Consider the following 21872-nt stretch of genomic DNA (forward strand, 5'->3'; position numbering starts at 1 on the left):
GTTTTAGACCGTGCAATTGTCACTTGCATGCGGCTATCGACTTCCTTCCAAATTCTTCTCCTAACAGCCTATTGTGAACCTTCAAATTAAATGAGGGAGAAGGAGGCTTCATCCCCTATATTTCGGACACTTGTTATGTTGATGACGCTGGATATTGGGAGACCGTATCTATGAAAGCTGAGCATAAAAACCATAAGTGACTACATAATGAGGTCAGTAACAGAGTAGAGATGGCAAAAAAGTGTTTGCAGGACAGAAGACGAAAGTATAGAAACAGCATTTGAGCTCGAACTTTCTAATTAATTCACTGATGAAAAAACCCTTTAAGAATTACACATTTTTCGACACAATACCTTTAACAACGTTGCCAACTATCTAAAGACAGGCATATATAATTAATCTTTCACAAATAGCATTGAACATTTTTAGAGTAAGTACAAGCAATTCACAATCCATAAGGAGGTGCTTACCTGCAAGAACCTTTATCACTAATGCATTTAGAGAATGTCCCCAGTTAAAAATGAACCTCCTGTTAACAAAATGAAACACGTGTGTATTAGACCTCAGATTTCTTACAGTAAAGGGACAACATATTCCATACTTAATTAAGATATACATACATAGCTTTCTTGTGAATACCGAAAAACTCAAGTCAGTGATAACATTTATTGGATTTGCTGAAAATTATGTGGTAAGACTGTTTTTCTTCATTTCCCACAAGCTACTTTGTCAGATAACTGGAACATGGAAGGCAGGAAGCAGCTTTTGCCAGTAGTGGTATAGAGGTCAATGACACAAAGGCATTTACGGAGCTTATGGCATTCGGGTTGGGCCCTATACAGTTCTACACAGGTTCATATTTCTTTTTCTGGTCCCAGAAAGAAAAAGTAGAGAAAGTACTACGACTGAGAATTATGAAGGTTGAAAAGCACAGATCATATGAAAGGGTTGAAAATATCGCCACTTGTTGAACGAAACTGGTCACCCTCAGTGACATTCTTAGAAACTTCCGTCCAGTCTTGTCTTCTATCTGTGTATGGAATATAATACAGACCTTTCCTCCTTACTATGAGAGGGGTAGACAGTCTCTACCTTCTTCACTTCCATGCTCTTTCTCTTCTGATTGTACTTCATACCGGCCATAATTTCATGAGTAAAAAAAGACCTGTTTGCATTCCCTGGGGCAAGAATATTTTTCTAATTGTGTTCACTTGCACATTATCTCATATGCAACTTCAGAGAACAGAAGGATTATTTTTTCTTCATTTTGGAGATCCTCCTACATTGCCTGAACTTTTCCTCATTCATTCCTTATCACTTTTGTTGCGGAAACCAATGAATAGGATCAAACCTACATATACGTGCCCCATGCACATTTTATCCTCATTCATTTTCATTTTCAGTCACTATCAAATTTATGCTACCCGCCTTGTCAATCCCAGGTAATCTGCCAGCCAACTAGCTACAAAGAGCCATGGATTTGGCAGTTTGTGTCCACAATCGATAGCCTGCATGTTCATGATATGCAGGGTTTTGACTCTGAAAGATAGCTCTTTCTGCAGGGTCTCTGATGTGTTTATCATTTTGGTGATATCCAGATGGACCCCACTTTGATGCTGTTTTAGGTTGTGGTTCATTTCTTCCAAGACTCTCATTATCTTTCCAAGTTACTGACCTCTCACTTTAGACAATATCTACATAGTGCTGTGAGTTACCATTTCGTTTCGACTTCTGTTCAATCCGTGCTAACACCTCCACTCTGTGTGGCCTTCCTTTTGACCAGGGTGGGATATGATGTTGTTTCATTTCACCTCTTCTTAATTCACACCTCCAAGCATGTCTCATCCTCTGTCTAAAGCAACCCCCTGTCATCCAGAAGTCCTTCACATGTCGAATAATTTCTACAGTGGCCACCTCAGTTGGAAACACTGGCCTCTTTCTATATCTTTAGTGAGCCTGGAGCTACAAGTTAAAGTTCCACTGGACGGTGGGGAGTTTACTTCACTGTTTCCAGACACTTCCTCCATTTGTCACTAGTCTACTCATCTGTTTGGTTCTCTGGGGTTCCATTTTTCTGCAACAGCACCCACAACAATACCCTTAATGTTGGAGTGACAGCATGGCTGCTGGTGGCCAACATTTTGTGCACCAACATCCAATGCACTTACCACAATGGTTAGAGAGTTGGAGGTATTAATATTTATTTTAGAATCAGTACTATTCTCCTGGACATTGCTGTGTGTCATTATTGAGTGCCTTAAAATTAGTGGTTTCATGCTAGTGGAGGGAAGACGTGCCCATATACAATTAGCTCGGGTGGGAAAAAACCTGCTGGCTCCACCATTGTGTGATTGGGCCACCTGGATCAAACTGCCCAAAGGGAAGGTAGTGAGATACCAACACTGGGGAATGCCATGGCTACCTACGGCCTATATGCGCACATAGAATAAATGCTGATGCTCATCCATACTGTTGTTATGCCCTATGATTGTGTGTTAAATTATTCCTTTTTCTGAAAACTTGGGTTGAGGAGGAAAGCAATCTGTAATCTCATTTCGTTGGATGAATTAAACGGAAATAAAATACTGCTTCTTTCTGGGGTGTTTTTTTAATGCAGTTTAAGGCTGACATGTCAGGGATGGTAACACTGCATCTGATAATTATGAACACCATTGTGCACTGTATTTTGTTAGACTTTCTATTACTAACCCATTCCAAGTTCCATACCTTGGAATGCACAATAGTAACACTACATATTTTCAATATTTAAATGAAGGAGAATCAGAGGAATTATTGATAGCTATTTTGTATTGTGTAAATGATGGAGAGCGCTCTTAAAGGAGATGATTGTTATGGTCCCTGTGATATAAAAGAATTAACTGGCACATGCATCAAGGTAGGCTTTTGCGATTCCATAATTGCGATTACAGGAATCACAATTGAGGAATCACAAAAGTCTATGCATGTCGGAATCGCTATACAAATAGCGATTCCTAAACATTCCTTAATTGCGACTCGCAAATTGTGAGTCACAATTAAGGAATGCTTTCCCATTCATCTCATTCATCCCTATGGGCCTATAGGCCCATAGGAATGAATGGAAGATTGCATGCACAATTTCAAGGGTGCAAGGGTGTCAAAACCCTGTTGCATCCCTGAAATTGATCTGTGCACAAATGTTGCGCAGACACACATGTCTAAAGGACACGTGTGTGTGTAACCTATGACTTTGAAAAATGCACTTTAGTGCATTTTTCAAAGTTTTTGCAAATTACCATGAAGTTCAACTTCATTGCCCCCCCAGTAGCGAAATCGCTATTTCAAAGTGGTTCTTGCATTGCATTTAAAGAATGACAAAATGTGATTCCTTAAATGCAATCGCAATTTGAGAACTCGCAATTAATTGTGAATTCTCAAATTGCAAGTGCCTTGACCCTTCATGCATCGCAAATGCCCTTTTTGCGGGAACAAATGGGCGATTTTTGCTAATCGCACCGTTTGCGCTCGCAAAAAAGGTTGATGCTTGTATCTGCAAGTGTACTATAATGGATGAGAATGAGATTTTTTCATTAATTTGGGTGGGGGGAGGCACCTCTGGGTGACTGGGCACCCCTGGAAAAAGTATTGAAAAATCATTTTGAGAACGCTCAGAACAATCATTCTAAGATTGTATATTGTATGACTTTTGAAAATCTGAATAACCTAACAGAACTTGCTCCAGAATGTTCAAATAGCTCATACGTTCTCAGAATTTTGCTTGCAAATTCTTGTTGTCTTACTTGTCTGTGAGATAACCATGCTTCATAGCTTGCTTACTTGTTTTTGACTTTTCTTATGTATTCATGAGCAATCTTTGTTTTAATAGTTCAAACTACAGCAATTACGCTTAATGATTTTCACATGCGAATCCTTTTCATGGCTAATCCTAAAAATTACATGTACGTACTTAGACCATCATGAAACCCTGAATCCTTACTTTTCATGTATAATTATTTTTCTTAAAATGTTTTATTGAGCAGAGCATGAGGAGTATGACAATGATAATAAATAACAGGGGGTTTAAAAATAGCATTTGATCAGAACATACAAATCATGAATAAAACCAATACAGTGAAAGTGCAAAGAAGCATATTGCAGCCATAATCTGGCAGCATACCCATTTTCGAAAAGGCTTACATTTATATCTCAACTTTTTACAAATATGCAATTCTAACTTGCTACAGTGCTAAAGTGCCTAAAGTACACAGGAAAATCCAGAACAACCTATCCTTTACCAGGCGAAATCACTTCACGGGATGTACTTTTGCTTTTTTTTGTTGTTTTTTGTTAAGATATTAAGCCCAGCCTTAAAATGTAGTTAATTCTGCCTAAAATATCGATAACACTTATTTTCCTTCGTAGTTTCAAGATTCACTAAGTATTTCCAAACCACAGTAAACTTTTTTGTAGCGCCCAGCCGCCTTGCATATGCTTCTTCGAAAATCCTGGTTAGTTTCATCTTGTTTAGCCACCTCGCATATGAAGGTGCTTCCGCCAACCTCCAATTCAGGAGAATTAGGGAGCGAGCAACAAGGGAGGAAATAGCTAAAAAAAAAGTCTCCTCCGATTTTGTCAAGCTTGCCCTACATTTGGTAATGCTGAAGAGGGCTACCTCAACCTCTGGATCTACCTGTTCTGGATCGCCCGGTTTATGGACGAAAAAATCTTAACCAGAATAGCCCTAGCCTTGGACATGTAAAGGATATATGCTGCCAAGCCCCTTCCCCTTCAGGCTGACCGCGAAAGCATCTATTTTCTACTTCTGGATATTATTTGTTGAGAGCTTTAGGTGTATAGTAAGCCATCCACAGAGAGAAAAGGGCCATTCTTTGAAAATTGGCAGCTCTTAAAGCCTTGCTCCCTAACTGAGATATGGCCTGCCACTCTTTGACTTGAAAAGGTACATTGAGTTTCCTGGGTTACTCTTTCTAAGATTTTCTCGTCCAGTGGAGATTCACTTTGGGTACACAAAAGACAGTACAAATTACCCACCCCTCCCACTTTTGCACCAAATAAAGCGGTCATCAGCTTAGTCGGGGCACCACTAGAGGAAGAAGTATATCTATTTAGAAAATATATGATCTGTAAATATAAAAAAAAAACAGGCTTAATGCGGTCACTGCATCTATTCTGAACCTCTTGCCAGGTAATTACTCTGTCCTGGATTAAAAAGCGCCCCAGATCTTCTAGACCACATTCCTTCCAATTTCTATGGTGACTAGATTGGATTTGAAGATCAAAACTTTCAAATTCACCTAATTTTAGATAGTAAGACCCAGAAGAACCAACTTGCTTAAAAAAAGACTAATCTAAGTGAATCTTCCTGCAGAGTCTTATATCTGGTCCTCTTGGGGAGTTTAGAGGTTTTCAGAAATATCGGTATCTGCAAACCAGATTCCTGCACCATCTTATCAAAAAAAGTTGTCTGATGAACCATTTGTTGCCAGCATATGAGCTGTCAAATCTAAATTAGCTGCCTCATATAATGTATGAATGCGCGGTAATGCTAACCCACCCTGATTGATATCAAGTTGTAGAGCCGAGAGTTTAACTCTGGGTGCTTTCTTACTCCAGACAAACTCTCTGAACATAGGGGCAGATTTACAAGCCCCATGCGCCACTTTTGCGTCATTTTTAACATGGGAAAAGTGACGCAAAAGTGGCGCAAGGGGCTTGTAAATCTGCCCCATAGTTTCTAGCTCTTTGAAGTAATTAGTATTAATTTTTATGGGTAAATTTGTACAAAGAAATACAAGTAGAGGGAGTATGGATATTATGATAAGGGTCACACGGCCTACCAAAGTAAGTGGTAAAAGCGGCCAGTTATCCAGCAATTTTTCAATTCTACCCCGCATGACTTCGTAGTCCAATTTAAATAGCTGCCCATATTGATTAGAGACATAAATCCCCAAATAGCGTATTGGATCCAACTTAAGGGCTTGATGTTTGAGATTTGCGGGAAGAAAATCGCTATCAGTATTTCAAATTAGAATCTCTGTTTTGTTTTATTTTATAGCCCCCAATCAATTCAAATTGACTAAATTCTGTTAAGACCAGGTCTAAATTCTAACTCTCTGGGTTAAGATATAAAATAATGTTATCCGGGAACAGCTTTAATTTCTACATTGTCGTGGATTTTAATGGCCAGGGGTTAGATAAAGAAAGTAAATAACAAAGAAGGAAGCGAACACCCTTGTCTAGTCGCATGATTTATATTTACTATCCATGCACGGTTTGCAATTATCACTGTGAAAGGATAGTTCCAGCACTGGCCATAATCTTCAAATACTAGTATGCATCCTATTATTAATCTGAACTAGGCGACAGATATATACCAGGCATATTTTATTTTGTAACTTGTTTTATTTTCGATTTATCCATCATTTTATATTCTTCCTTATTTTTAGATTTGTAAAAAACATTTCATTCATACATCCTTAACCTCACGCTACCATCTGCTGAGATGGATCGCATCCGCCCGCTCACGCCCCTGTCGTGGGCCAGCTCCTCTATTCAGTATCTCGGGGTCCGGCTGACCTCATCCGTCACAACTCTGTATGTGGCCAACTTCCCACCTTTGCTAGCCCAGATACAGACCGAACTTAATCGGTGGAAGCCCATGTTCATTTCTTGGCTGGGCCGCGTCCATGCTGTCAAGATGTCGATGCTCCCCAAGCTCCTATACCTGTTTCAAGCACTCCCTATTGCTTTGGATGGGGGCTTTTTCAGGCGTGGTAAGACCATGATCCTACGCTATATTTGGCAAGGGGGTCGCGCTAGACTTTCTTTTCTCACGCTGCGTCGGCCTTTGAAAAAGGGTGGGGTCGGCCTCCCAGATATGCACCTCTATTATAAGGCGGCGCAACTCCGAGTGCTGGTCGAGTGGACCCAGATGGAATCGGAGAAGCACTGGTTGCATATGGATAGGAGTGTGGCGGGGAGGTCGATATGGGACCTGGTCTGAAAGGCGAAGGGGGATCGCCCTCGTAACGCCTATATTAGCACCCCTACGAGTACCACCCTGAGGGTCTGGGACTCGATTTCTGGCGATGAAAAGTGGACCTCCTTCCCGTCCCCCTTCACCCCTATACATTTTAACCCGGCCTTTCCACCGGCTCTCGTGGAGGGCCCCTTTGACGGGTGGAGAACGGGAGGGTGCCACGCGCTCACGCACTTGTTTCATGGTTATGAGCCACTCACCTTCCATAATTGCATGCGTGATTATGCGGTGTTACCGTCCGAGCGTTACCGGCATGCCCAAATGCTACATTGGGCGTTGTCACCGGAGGTGTGGGATGCAGCGACAAGGCCTCCCATAGATTTCGAATCCTTTATCACCCGCGCAACGTCCATGAGGGGGGTGATCTCATTCCTCTATGGCCTTCTACTTACCACGGCTATCTCGCCTCGCCCTAGATACATTAGTTTGTGGGAAGAGCACCTGGGACGGGATGTCTCTGACGAGGAGTGGACTCACCTCTGGCGTGACTTACATAGATTTAATCATTCCATTGACCTCAGGGAGGCTCATATGAAAACGATGCTGGACTGGTATCTTTACCCAGCCCGGTTGAAAAAGATTTTTCCCTCTGCGTCGGATAGATGTTGGCGAGGATGTGGTCTCTTCGGGGATTTTCGCCATATTTGGTGGGACTGCCCTGTCATTCGCCCCTACTGGGAGGAGATACTGTCCCAAATCAAGGAAGTGCTGGGGTACCCGATTCCTGACTCGATAGGCTTCGTTCTCTTGGGTCTCCGTGATCCGCTCCTGGAGCATCAGACTAAAGCGGATAAACAAATCCTTTGGCTCTGCATGGGTGCGGCCAAGTTGACCTTGGCGGCGGCTTGGAAAAAGAAGGAGGCCCCTGCACTTTCCCTCTGGTATGCTAGGTTATGGAAACTGCTGAGTATGGAACGTATGGTGGATGTTTTCAGAGGAGATTTCAAAAACTTCATCTTTAGATGGGGCCCACTAGTCCGCTTCCTTTCTCGAGGTTTACCGTCAGCGGTCTGCCCGCCCCCTTTATGTGCACTCCATTTGTTTCAAGTATGAGAGAATGTTCGGATGTGTACCGGTTACTTGGCTGCCACCACTGGGGGGAGGGGGGCTGGAGGGTTGAAGGAGTTTGGGGGGAGGGAGTTTTGTTCTGTCTATCTCTATGGGGGGTGGGTCTTTGTGTTTCACCTCGCTGCATTGTTCTTCTTACGGCCGAGAAACGTGGAGGCGTAAATTAGACTGGTCGAATGAACCCCTGGCTCGGATGGCTTTTGCCTGGCGCCACTGTGAACCGCAGCCTTTCTAAGGACTTCCCGCTGGGGACAACATTGTTGGCTGGCGGACTTTGAGATTCATCCAGGCTAGGGTGGCCGCGTTGTCCAATCTTCAGCAATATTAACATTACTCGGCCATGTAGAGTGAGCTCCTGCATTTACTGTGTTTCTATCTTTCTCTTACTTCCTTTCCTCTTCCTTCTTGTACTTTCAATAAAAATATCTTTAACAAAAAAAAACATTTCATCACAAATTCAATTTTTATAAACATTTTTTCAAAATTCATAGTTCATAACAAAATACACAAGATAATAAATATATACAAAAAAAATAACACAAAATACTTAAGAAAACACCACCTGATATCATACACACAACCTCAAAGTGCTACCACACTCACACCCATACTTCATTCAAACCACACCATCACAGGAAAAAGGAAGAATTGAGTCTAAGTTGGCAAGGTCTTAACGCCAATTTATGGGCCTCAAAATCCAATATGAGACCCCTGCACCAGGTCAACGCACGTTTCGACGGCTCTAGGCCACCTTCCTCAGGACCTCTTTCGTACAGTCTAATCCAGGATATCAGGGGACCTAAAAATATATATGAAGAAAATATATACTGTCACTTGCAATTATCACTACCTAAGCCCCCTGATGGATATTACAGAGCATTTTTTTGACCTGAAGGGGAACACCGAACCTACCCAGACCATATAAAAGGGCGTCCCAATGAACCAGGTCAAATGCCTTTTCGGCATCTACCATCATAATGAATGACAAATCGAGAGCCTGTATTAAAAACCCTGTATTCGAAGACGTCAACCTCCCAGCGATGAACCCAGACTGGTCTCTGTTGATCACTTCCTGAGCTAGGGGAGTAAAACGCTGGGCTCAAATTTTCATTAAAAGCTTGTAATCAGCATTAAGAAGGCTGATTGGTCTTTAGGAGTTGACGTCCTTGGGATTCTCACTCTTTTTCACAAAGCTATTGATAATATCTTCTTTAAAGACTGAGGGAACACTGCCATCAGTGTTAATATAATCCAAAAGCTTTGTCAAAAAGGGGTCAACTCCTTAGCAAATGCCTTGTAAAATTCTTTAGGCAGCCCATTGTTTCCGAAGGCTTTCAATCCTGCGATTGAATTTAGGGCTGCCAGAATTTCAGCACCTGATATGCCATGTTGAATCTGTTGCACGAGAGGGTTGGCCAAACTCAGAAGATTTACGCCTTCAAAGTAATTCTGTATTGAATCTAGCCTGACCGTATATTTGGTAGCGTAGAGCTGGTGATAGTGCTCCATGAAAACTTGAGCAATCCCATCCCTATCCAGCACTACGACTCTGGTCTTGGGATCTATGACCTCTATGATTAAGGCTGATTCCTGTCTGGTCTCAGTTGACCCTGCTAACAGTTTACCGACCATTTGGCTTTCTTCATATACACGTTGTTGAAAAGTCTGGGAGCTGTTGATTTCTTCTATTAAGAAAAGTTCCCTTAACGCCTTTTTCGCCTTTCCAAGCTGACACCACAGAGGGGCATTTCTCTGATTTAGGGCAATATAAAAGGCCTGCTGGACTTGAGCTATTTTAGTGCGTCGTGTTTTGGACTGATTGACCGAAAAGGTGATCATTTGCCCACGCACAGCTGCCTTGAACCCCCGATACTGAGAATGGTTCCTCCGTCCCCTCATTGATCCTGAAATAATCAAGTATCCAGCCTGCTACCCATTGGTGATCTTGGAGAAGGAGACGATCCTTCTCCCACCTGGAACTCGTCCTCTTCCCCCTCTTCGATTTCTTAAATCAATCTTAATAAAAGAGTGGTCTGAAAAAGTTTAGCCCCAATTTCTGCCTCTACATAATACAGAGATCAAGATGTTAAGAAAAAATCAATACGAGATGCTCCCTGAAATTGACAGGAGTAGCATGTATACTCGCATACCGCCAGATTGGCTTTACGCTATGGATCAACCAACTGATAGTCCTGTATTATGGCATTAGGGACTTTATTCTTTGGCTTCAGTTGTTTCTAATTTTTGTTGGAAGTATCTTTTCTCAGGTCTTGGATGTAATTAAAATCGCCTCCAGAAAATTATCTGGCCAGGGGCTCCCCTGAGCAGCTCATTAACCTTCATCAAAGCTGAGGGGTCATCCATGATTGGGTCTTAATAATTAACAAAGTTCAATGTAGTCCCATTTAATTTAGCCATGACCCATAACCATCTTCCATGAGGATCTCTCTGGACTTGGACAAACCCCCAAGCCACTCTTCTACAGAGGTAAATAGCTACTCCTCTCACAGCCAACAGGGCGGATGCAAAAAAAAAGCATTTGAGAAAACTCTAGGAAGAAAGAGCGTAGGTGAATTTGTTTTAAGGTGAGTTTCTTGGAGAAAGAGAACTTGGGGCATAAAGGAGGCCAACCATCTTATAAGCTCTTCATATTGTTGTTTGTTCAACATACTGTTTACATTTACTGACATAATATGACATTTACTAATCATTTCTAAGATTTAAATAGCAACAATAATCAAGCGAGTTCAAAAACCTGTTTTCCACTTCCTTGTCCCCTTTGCTACTGCTTTTTTTATTGCCATAGAGCCCCCCACTACCCGATCCCCCATGCAGCCCCCCCAAGAAATGTGAGAAGCCCCGCTGGCCACATCTCACCCACCACTATTTCACTATGGGGTGCCCTGGAACTGCACCCTGGGTGACCCTACCCCCAACTCTGGAGACCCTTAGCGTCAAAACTAATTTTTTACTTTGAGTAAGAGATCTTTCAGCAACTCCTGAGCTTCCTCTATGTTGGAGAACATATGGAATTTCCCTCTCAAGAGAACTCGAAGCTTAGATTGCTGGGGTATTGAAGCCTGCGCCCCTTGAGCTTTAAAAAGATATAGTAGCTTCACAAACTCTTTTCGCCTACGTGCGGCTACTACAGACATATCAGCAAACATCTGACATTTTGAGATCTCATTGATAGGAAATTGTCTCTACTGTATTGCCTTAGCCAGAATCTTCTCTTTAATGCGATAGTCAGCAAAGTTAATCAAGATAGTAAGTGGGATCTTTGAATTGGGTAGGGGGTGTGAGAGGACTCAATGTGCCCTTGTTATCATAAGGTCTCTAGTAAATTCAGGCAAGACCTTCTGCTTAATAAACTCCTCAACCCATTGACGAGCTTGAGATCCCTCACTCCCCTCGGATGTCCCAACTATACGCAAGTCTGAATGTCGAGAATGATTTTTAAGCTCCTCAAGTTTATTCTCTAGAACAATTTTATCTTTCACTGCCTCATTCACTCTCAGGAGCATGGTGCTAATTTGATCCTCCAACAGGGCGATCCTTGATTCAGCTTCCTGAATTCTAGCTGGAAAACAAGCCACAGCCTCCCAATACGCTGGTGGAGGCAGGCTATCTCATTCTCTTGGGATTTCTTCATTTCTCCTATCCCCTCCAAGATAAGATTCAGCATGGTCTTTATATCGATCTGTTGAGTGTTAGGTCCTTCGTTCGATGAGTCGGACTCGTCCTGTTGTGACTTCCCATCTTGCTTCTGGTTCCCGGCTAGCTGGCCTGAGAAATCCAAACCAGCCTTACAAGGCGTCTGGGCCTGTGTGTGGGGCTGTGACTGATCCTCTGGCTCCTGCACTATGATGTCTTAAGGGGGTGACTGAACCGAGGCCTGAGTCTGTGGTGTTGATGATATAGTTGGCGATACCAAAGGGACTGCAGAAGCAACTGTAGAAGGAGCCTGCCCGTGGTAATGAAAAAAAGAGTCTTCAAGGGGCTAGTTGGCGCACCCTCAGGCCCCCCTCTATAAATTGCTGCAGGTTTGCCGTAGATTTGGCCGGAGCCTTGCTGAGATGCTTTTTTTTTTTCAAGAACGGAACGTCTTTGGAGGTTTTCATCTCATCATGGTTTGTCCTTACTGTAGACTTGGCTGCCTGTTATTCTCCACACTACTTTAACCACCTGTTTGCGTCTGTGCAGTGGCATCTCCACCCTCCTGATGAAACTCAGATGGCTCTTCTCCAGAGCTCTCGAAGCTTGAATTAAGGCCAGGCTGATTTGGAATATGTTCAGCTTTGGCCGCTGATGACACCGCTTTTGCCTGGGCTAAGTGAGTTTTGGCTTTGAGCCCTGCCGCAGAGTCAACATTTGCAATAGCGTTCACCTGCTTCAGATGTTTTCCTATTTTCCTTTGGATCTTGGATCTAGTTTGCAAGGTATTCAATGCCCCAATTAATGAACCAAATTTTTGCTTTACACCCAATGAACTTAGACCTTTGGGGGCGGGGGGGAGAGGAGCTACAGACTTTAAAACCATCAAACCCTCCAACCTATTCTGGCAGCTGAGTCAGCTTAGACAATTATTACCTGGCAGACTCACCTCTGCAGACCGGCGTCATCCTTACTGCAACGTAGCCACTTCCAGCCACTTCCAGACTCCGGCGCAGAGATTGCCCCAATCACTGTGGAGGTCGTGGAGATCTCAACTCTGAAGCGCCTCGCCTCACACCAATCTCTGTCCACCCTTCAGCCTCCAACCAGCGGGAATCAACCACCTACAACCACAGCCTCCAACTGCGTCCACCATCGCACTGCAGGCCCCTTCCATAGTGAGCCCCGCCATGAGCAACTCAGGATGCCAGCAGTCGCCGAAAACGCAGAGAATGCTAGCTGGCCAAGACCTCAGTTTCCGGGTCACTAATGCTCAGGTGCGGGAATCCGCGAGCTCCAATACCGGGGGAGGAGCAGCTGTCACCTGTGGCTACATGAAGGCGGGGTTCTCCGCAGCCATCCCCTCCTATTCTTGTATAATTCTAATGAGTTGATGTAGGATTTATTAAACCTAACATCTTTATGTATACATGGTTTTAAGGTTAGCAGATGCATTTTCTATGTCCATCTTTTCTTGCGATGCACATTTTTTATACAAAGCCCTCCTAGATGGCTGGGGCCATTTAGTGCATGGACATTATAATGACACAGAGGTTGTGATAAATATCTCAAGGGGTGTGAATGCTACTGTTGCTCTGATATATAACAAGACTGGGATCCTCTTTTCTGCTAGACCTTCCACCTACAGGGACCTACCTTATTTGCCACCATTGCTTGGTCCAAAGCCAAGCTTTTTCTCCCTTTATAAAGAATCTGGAGATTAAAAAATATTTCCGGTTTGTCACTTCTAGGTCAGGTCAACCTGTTTTTTTTAAAATGGAGGAATGGAATGCGATCTAGAATATTGCACATAGATAAATTCAATGATAAACACAGCCAATTTATTACAAAATTCAATATAAAACGTTACACGTAAAAAAGGTACAATTGTAAGTACTAATAATTAATTATGCATCATTAAGATTGCTGTGAATTGTCAGAATTTCAATTTACTGAATAACCCACACAGATAGAAGTTTTGCAGCGCTGATAATAATTACATCGTCGGTGCTAGTTCTTAAGATTCGCATCGCTGTTTTTCATGATCTGATCCCTAAAAGGCGATAGACTGGCGTAATCCATCACTCCCAGGGGGCTTCATAAGCTTTGCAAAAGAAAAACAAATGATGAAACGTTTCATTCTGAGATCTGTATGAATAGCAAATCGTGCCAGAGCAGACTTTCCCTCCCCATTGAATACAGAAACTGCTAATTGACAGAATCTCATATCTTAGTTTTGTTAAAAAAAGGTTCAAATAATGGGGTAGATTTGTGGTCTAAGGGGCATGTTTATCAAAGAGTTGTATATCTCTTGCACCATGCAACCTAGTGCAAGAGCGATGCAACTCAAGTTAGATTTATCAAGCCACACAAGGTGACCTTGCGTAGCTTGTAAATCTAGAGTAATGCAAAGCAGCGCAAATAGCTGTGTTGCGTTACTCTGCCCTGAAAAGGCATCCATGGCTGCAGGGTGGATGTTCCCACATGCCTGCCAATGGATTTTGGTGCATTTCCAGATTTACCATTACTGGTAAACTTGGGAATGTGTTAAAAACCTAGCCTCCCCAGATGAGGCGTAACAAGGAGAAATATCTTTATTGTACTTGTTACTTTCTGCATTCTACAGCACACATAGAAAGAGGAATATGCCTCAGCGGATTATTTTTATGCAGGCAGGTGCCTGCATAGTAATAGGACTATTGCCCATATTCATAGATTGTCACCAGTGTGAAGGCTTTAGCTATCAATTATTCTTTGGGACATTGCAGGGAGCATTTAATTAAAGATAAAAGTTTGATGAACAGATGAACATTAACAGTGAGGCAGTACAAGAGAGCACATGGGTATTTTTCAAGTCTCATTATTTTGAATAATAGCATATTTAAAAAAAAAAAAAAAACAGAACATTGGCAATACCGGATAGCTATTTCACTAGTTCTAACAAAATTGTGAACCATATTACTAGGCAGTTAAAATTCTAAATTGGGTCCCATCTGCACCACACCACTGGCTTTCTTTCTGGTTCCATGCCTGTTTGGGGAAACGTGCTATCCTAATTCACTGCAAACAGCTGCTTTAGAAAGCCAAATATAATTGTTCTCTGTATTTATGCTTCTTTTATCCCCTTCTACCTAAAAAAACATTTGACTGTGGCGCCTTGGTTCATGTTTACCATTTTGTGGTATCTTAATCAGAAAGAGTTAAAAGTGTCAATAAATCAGATATTTCTTCCACTTGTGAAAGTGTTCTAATGGTGTCTGTCCTTTTATCACTCCTGTTTAGATTAACCCCTTCTATGCTGATGACGGCCCCCGTCCGTCATGCACTGCGGTGGGCATGTGCTGAACCCCCCCACTTGTTAAAAGCACCACACAGGCGCAGAATCGCGGCCGCGCCCAAGGGGTTAAACGCAGCCCAGTTGTAAACACTTATGTGCAGTCAGTGTTTTTCATCATTATGAAAACTCACAACAGTTGTCAATAAGCGAATCTCAGATCATCGCTTTCTGATAATTCATTATTCCTATAGTGTTGCCGATAATATCCATCCACCACCTCAAGAGATCCAACGTTATTTATCCCCTGCTCTGCTTCATAATGTAATGGGTTTTAATTTAAAGAATTGGATAGAAGCATGTGATGTTTGATTAATGAGAAATGCTTATAAGAGCCTCAAATGTATCACACCAGGCAACATCACTGCTGTCACAGTTACTTATCAGTCTAACTAAATATGATTAACCAACCAATAAAGAAAGATTTGCCTCCGATTCCAGTTTCTATTTAAAAACATAGTGCAATGGTTGCATTTTGGTTAGTCTTCTGCATTCCTCTGCAACTAGGATATGCCTTTGAATTTAAAGCGCAGAATTTTATCATTCTAAAGTATCATAAAATATTGGATACCATATACCTTCTGCCACCCACAAACTTTCTTTGCTAGGCATATAGGAGTGCTTACAGTTGGATAATACGTTTCTATGGCCTGTAAAGTGGACTGAGTGCACAAAGTCGGCTTTTTGTAAAATAGATACTTTAGCGTAGGAAATATGAATATATGTTAGGAAAATATCTATTGTATTATAAGATATATCATGTGCTTTGTAAATCATTTTTCATATAATGATGAAACATTTACAATAGACGATACACAATTCAAAATGATTCAGATTTATGCAACTGATTTAGTACAATAAGTTTGGTAGCTTCTTCGAAAATACACGGTCAAGGCTGGGGTTTGCTATATTCATTTGGGAACACTGTTACACCTTTATAGAGTTCCTAAAATTATGTTCCTTTGTTTATGCGTCCTGTGGCTAACCTGAGACAGATCTGGCTAAACTGCACACAGCAGACTGATGCAATGGCAAAAAATATCATATTAGGAGACATCACATTTGCTATATGACAGAGTTCAAATGGATGTCTGTGCCACTTGGGGATATTTGTAAAATGACAATTGTTTTCATTACCTAAGGTTATTCAAGTGCTAGTCCCTTGTAGACTTAAATGTGCTTGGTATTGTTTCTATGACCCAAAACGCTACTTATATATCATGCTTCTGGTACATATATGGTCTTATTTCCCTTGCTAACAGAGATGGAGGCCAGACATACAAAGGAATAACCTTTAATGCCCATACAGGGTCATTAGATAAGCTGTGTTAACTTACATAATTGAGAAAAGTGTACTAAACAGTATAATATAGTAGTGCAGTTCCTCCTAAATATCTTTTACATAAAGGTATTAGGCATTGTAGTTAATATCTTAGAGTGTGATTTGATGTTGAGAGCAACTAATTGTAGTTTTAGCTTGAATGTAAATTGTGGATGTATTATTATATCCTAGTGTTAGCTCAGTGAAACACCTGTTTTTTTAGTGTTTTTCATTTCAATTTCCTACTAGATTACTAGAGTTATGCGGTGCTTTATTAACAGGAGAATGTACAACATCAGGAATGTTAGAGTCATGCCATAATATTATTTATGAGGTTTGTACAATTCAAACATAACTGTTTTTAATTTGTGTTGATGTAGTTCTATATTATCTTCTAATCAGAAGGGGGCGGGGGGGGGGGGGGAGATGGAAAGGAGGATCCTTTCAGTTTCCAAAAATACGTATGCTAATCAGTAGAGAAAGGATCACTTGTCCTGTACAACCTTAGGTCTGCAGGAGTTACGGCCGAGCATCTAAAAGTAAAAGACCCTCATGCACGTGATGGGTAGGATGGTATTCAAGCGGTATATCTTGGTTCTCCGCTGTTCATTCACGTGTGTGCATAATCATTGGGTCGTTGTGTTATGCAGCCTCCACCAGGAGGTTCTTACCCAAGGTTGGAACAGTAGTGAGCCAGTGATGGGGGATCTTAAAAAGCCCGGAAAACCAGATGGAAAAATGTGTCAAGTCTGGGTTCGGGTCTTAGATAACTCTGAAAAAGTGCATCTAATGATTTGTTTATGAATCGTAGGTGCACTTAGAGTGATAGAATAAAATATTGTGAGGGGAAATAAAAATGGGTCGACATGGTTCTGCCTTGTCTGCCTTGGTTAGGACTTACGGGCATTCATCAGGACCGTTATGTGAATAACGTGGGGGGAGGGGAAAAAAGGTGCTCTCAAAAAGGTGATTAGAAAATAGGATGATTAACCTGTTTCCTTATGGTAAAGGTCTCAGTGTACCTGTAACAGAAATAACACAAATTCTTTTAACATACAAGGGGGGAGGGAGGGGGAATTTACAATGGGACATGTACCAAGCAGAATTCTGCTTAATGGGTCTAGCTATTTTGTAGATTGTTTCACAACTAAAAAATGGCAATACTTCATAAACCAACAGTATAATATGGCAATGTCAACTCTCTCATCTCACACTCCACATTCGTGCAGAGGGCTATAGCATGCTCAGAGGTTGGTGTATCATGCATGCATTTATCGTTTTCTGGTCGTGTCTCAGTGGTTCAAACGACAATTTTTCTAAAACGCACTTCAATGGTGGTGCCTACTCAGTGGTAGTTTGGTCTGGTGTAAAGTGACCCCACCATTGTGTATCATCTCGTTAAGTCACAAATAGTTGAGCAGCACGCATGTGTACACACTAATGTGGAAACCTGGTGGACAAATGTAAAGATGTTTTTTGTGCCCAGTCTCATGTGGCCAACTCCCAGTGGTTCCGGATGGATCAGGAGTTAATTTGTTACCTTGCGCGTATATTTTACGTGCTCCAGTCGGGTGGAGGGCTCGGGGGAGACTGGAGGGGGAAGGAGGAAGACTTGGATTAATTTAGACAGTTACAAGGATACTTGCGGTTGAGTCGTGTGTTGCGAGTCTATCCTCGCTACCTCTTATGTCTGCTCCTCGCGTCTTCACTGTTTACGCTGCTCTCAGCCACCCGGAAACAGAATTCTGTTTCCGGGTCAGTCTTTTAGGCATTGCGGTTACGTAGTTTTGAGCGATATCATTGGTCCAGCTGTATTGCCATGGAGACCTAACGTAAATATTCACAAGGCGACGAAGGGAATGGTCGCCCTCGGGGAGTATTATTTAATTAGTCATATCTAATGCGGATTCCGCAAAGACAACTATTGTGTGTCTATTATTATAATAATACTGATACTGGTTTGCCGCCCATGGGTGTTGTGCTTACAAATAAAGCTAATCGCTTTTTATGCCGCGAAGTCTGGTATTATGCTGCCAGGGTGCGGTAATGTTAAAGAATTCGTCCCAGATGGGAGTTATCAGCCGGATATATATTGTAACGGGACAGTCTGGCATTGTTTTTGCTTGGGTGAGGTGATGTTAACGAACTGCTCCTGGATAGAGGTTATAGGCTGAGAGTATATTTTATAAATGTTAAGACTGGGCAGTAGGGTAATATGGGAATTATGAGATGTTGTTGTGTTGGTCTCATAACCCATGTTGGTATTACACTATGGATATACTGTCTTCAGGGAATCTCTTGGAGATGGCCACCTGTCTGCTAGATAGGGAATGTGTTCTAGTCGTTTTCCATATGTTGTAGACCCACATTACTTATAGGGAGATATTGTTCAGTTCTTGGGGGGTGTTGCTATGTTGGGTATACTATTGATAACCAGAGATGTAGTAAATTTTCCCTCATCTCTTTGATAGACTGAGCCAAGGGATGTTGTCGTTCAGTCCTTGTCGGTCAGTTCCAAGTCTATGCACCCATCTTTGCTCCTTTTCAAAGAGGATTCTCTCCGCATTCTTGTCCTTTCTGGGTAAGGTCTCAAGGATAACCCAATGTAAATCTTGTATTGTGTGGCCTTTTTCCAAATAGTGATTAGCCATTTTTGTGGTACTCTTTTTGCACTTTACATTGCTTTTGTGCTCGCAAAGTCTTTGTTTGGCTTTCCTGCAGGTCATGCCAACATATCTGAGATTGCAGGGGCACGTAATCATATAGACTACATGACTGGTGTTACAATTTGTATGGCTCCGTAGAGTCCATTTAAAATCTGGCAGTAGTTGGAGTTCTTTTGTGGGTTTAGTGAGGCTGCACACGGAGCACGAACCACATGGGTAGTGTCCTGTCACTTGAGTGGCTCCCCACAGGTTAGTGGGTTCTCTGACTGCTTTAGGGGCTGGTCTAGTGTGGACCAAAATATCTTTCAAATTGCGACTCCTTTTGTTCGCGAAACGTGGTTTTGGCCAAGTGAGGTTGCCTGAAGTTAAGATGGACCAATTCCTGTTTATAATCTTTTTTATGTTGTTAGTCATAGCACTGTATGTGGTGACACATGTGAGGATTTCCTCTGATGGAGGCTTTTGTACTGATTCTAGAAGGGCTTCTCGGTTTTGATTTCTTGCCCGTTTCTTGCATTTGTTGATGACCTTCCTCGGGTAATCCCGGGCTTCCAATTTTTCACACAGATCATTAGCTTGTGTTTTATATTCACTGATGTTGCTGCAATTACGCCTTAACCTGAGGATTGGCTGTATGGTAAATTTTCCCTCAGTGGACGGGGGTGGAAACTCTTATACGAAAGGAGGCTATTTTTTGCAGTGGTTTTGAAGAAAGTTCGGGTTTCTAAGGTGTCATTCTCAGCGTAGATGGTTATGTCAAGGAAATCTGAGCAGTAGGTGAACTTCAAGCACTCATCTCTTTGGTTGAGCCACGTGTGGAATTCCAAAAGGCTGTTTTGGTCTCCTTGCCAGATGACCAAGATGTCATCTATATACCGTTTCCAGAACAGTATATGATGACGATAGGGGTTATTGGTCTCATTTAGGATATGTTGGTCCTCAAAGGAACTCACATAAAGTCCAGCCACGCTAGGGGCAAAAGTACTGCCCATAGATGTACCATGGCATTGCAAGTACAGGATGTCTTTATATTGGAAAAAAATCTCCATAAGTGCCAGCCGGCAACATTCCAGTACGAAGTGTCTGGGAGTGTGGTAGGTCCAGACAGAGTTGAAAAGTATGTTTTCGAGGGTGTCCATGGTTTTCCCTTGCGGAAGACTCGTGTATAGGCTCTCCACGTCAAATCCGACCAAGAGCATAGTATCAGGGGAGTATTCAATATCTTGTAGTTGGTTGAGAAGGTCTCTGGTATCTTTTAGATACGTGGGTTTTTTTTGGACCAACGGTCTTAAGTATTGATCTACAAACTGAGAGAGGGGTTCTAAAATAGACCCTATGCCGGACACAATTGGTCGTCCTGGTGGTGGTACTCGGCCTTTGTGTGTCTTTGGTAATGAGTAGAAGTAAGGAGTTCGGGGTGTCGTGGTCACCAGATAGTCTCCTTTTTTTGTGATCCAATTGTTAGTCTCTCCTTCTTCTACCATCATCATGATGGTTCTCTGTAGTCTCGGTGTTGGGTCTATATTCAAGACTTTGTAGAATTTTTCATCAGAGAGTAGACTCCTGCATTGTTGGTCATATCCTTCAGCCGTGAGGAGAACTATCCCCCCGTCTTTGTTGTCTGCAGACCTAAGGTTGTACAGGACAAGTGATCCTTTCTCTACTGATTAGTATACGTAGTTCTATATTAACCACATTTGAAAGATATTTGTGAATGCAAAATATGCTTGCATCTGCGTTATTAACAGGCGAATGTATAACATCAGGAATGATAGAGTAATGCTATGATATTATTTATGGGGTTTGTACAATTCAAACATAATTTTAATTTTTGTTGATGTAGTTCAGTACTTAATCAAATTTAAAAGATAGTTGTATAATGCATACTATGCTTGCTTCTGCTATAAATGATTTATGAATTTTACTAAAATAACCACATTGGGATTTAACCTTGTTTAAACATACATTTTCTATATAAAGTAACCGTTACAATGATTAATACATTTTTGTTGATGTCGTTCTGTACTTAACCAAATTTAAAAGATATTTGTATAATACAAACTATGCTTGCATCTGCTATAAATGATTTATGAATTTTACTAAAACAACAATATTGGGATTTAAGCTTTTTTAAACATATATTTTCTATATAAAGTAACTGTTACAATGATTAATAACAAAATGTGGTGGAGATCTATTCTCTTTTATTCTTGGTAATATTTAAAGCTTGACATTAATATGAAGGGTTGTCATTCCTGCACTACATTTCATGTCAGAATCAGGTTATTGGGTGAGGGGTTGGAAACCCAACTCAAAAAAACAATCGCAATCCTTGTGAGGGTGAACCACAAATGTCTTTAACTGAGCCTGTGCCTAGTGCAGAAGCAGTCAGGTTTACCTCAGAGGCAATGTGTAAACTATTTACGCAGCACACAAACCGTAATAAAGAGAAAACACAAAACAAGAAAAATTCCACAGCAATTTTGGAAAATAGAGGACATTCTCATAAATAAAATGACACCAAAATGAACTAATTCCAATCAGTAGACCAGGAGTTATGAATAGTTCAACGTTTAGTGGAATCTAGCGCCTAAAAGATCAAAGTGCCAAACTCTGGTATCTGGTCATGCAAGATCAGGGCAAAGTCAAAAAGTTAAGGCAGACTGCGACGGATTGGAGCCAGCACTAGGATACCTTCTGTCTTAGAAGAAATTCTGAAGAAAGGCCCTGAAGAAGGTAGAGTTCGGGGGGCAAGGCACCACACTTTGTCCAATGGGGAGCTGCTGGACA

The 21872-nt window shown here is 41.7% G+C and overlaps 1 protein-coding gene across 1 annotated transcript in view; it reads right to left on the minus strand.

Moving 5' to 3' along the window:
• The window catches only part of LOC147747647 (ferric reductase 1-like), a 400432-nt gene that overhangs the window by 38181 nt on the left and 340379 nt on the right, over positions 1-21872 (minus strand). Inside the window, exon 16 of the mRNA XM_086954577.1 lies at positions 471-529. Coding sequence (XP_086810703.1) covers positions 471-529 — 59 coding nt within the window. The remainder of the gene's footprint in view (positions 1-470; positions 530-21872) is intronic.

Source organism: Lissotriton vulgaris, chromosome 1_1 (assembly GCF_964263255.1).
Source record: "Lissotriton vulgaris chromosome 1_1, aLisVul1.2, whole genome shotgun sequence".
NCBI classification, from domain to species: domain Eukaryota; kingdom Metazoa; phylum Chordata; class Amphibia; order Caudata; family Salamandridae; genus Lissotriton; species Lissotriton vulgaris.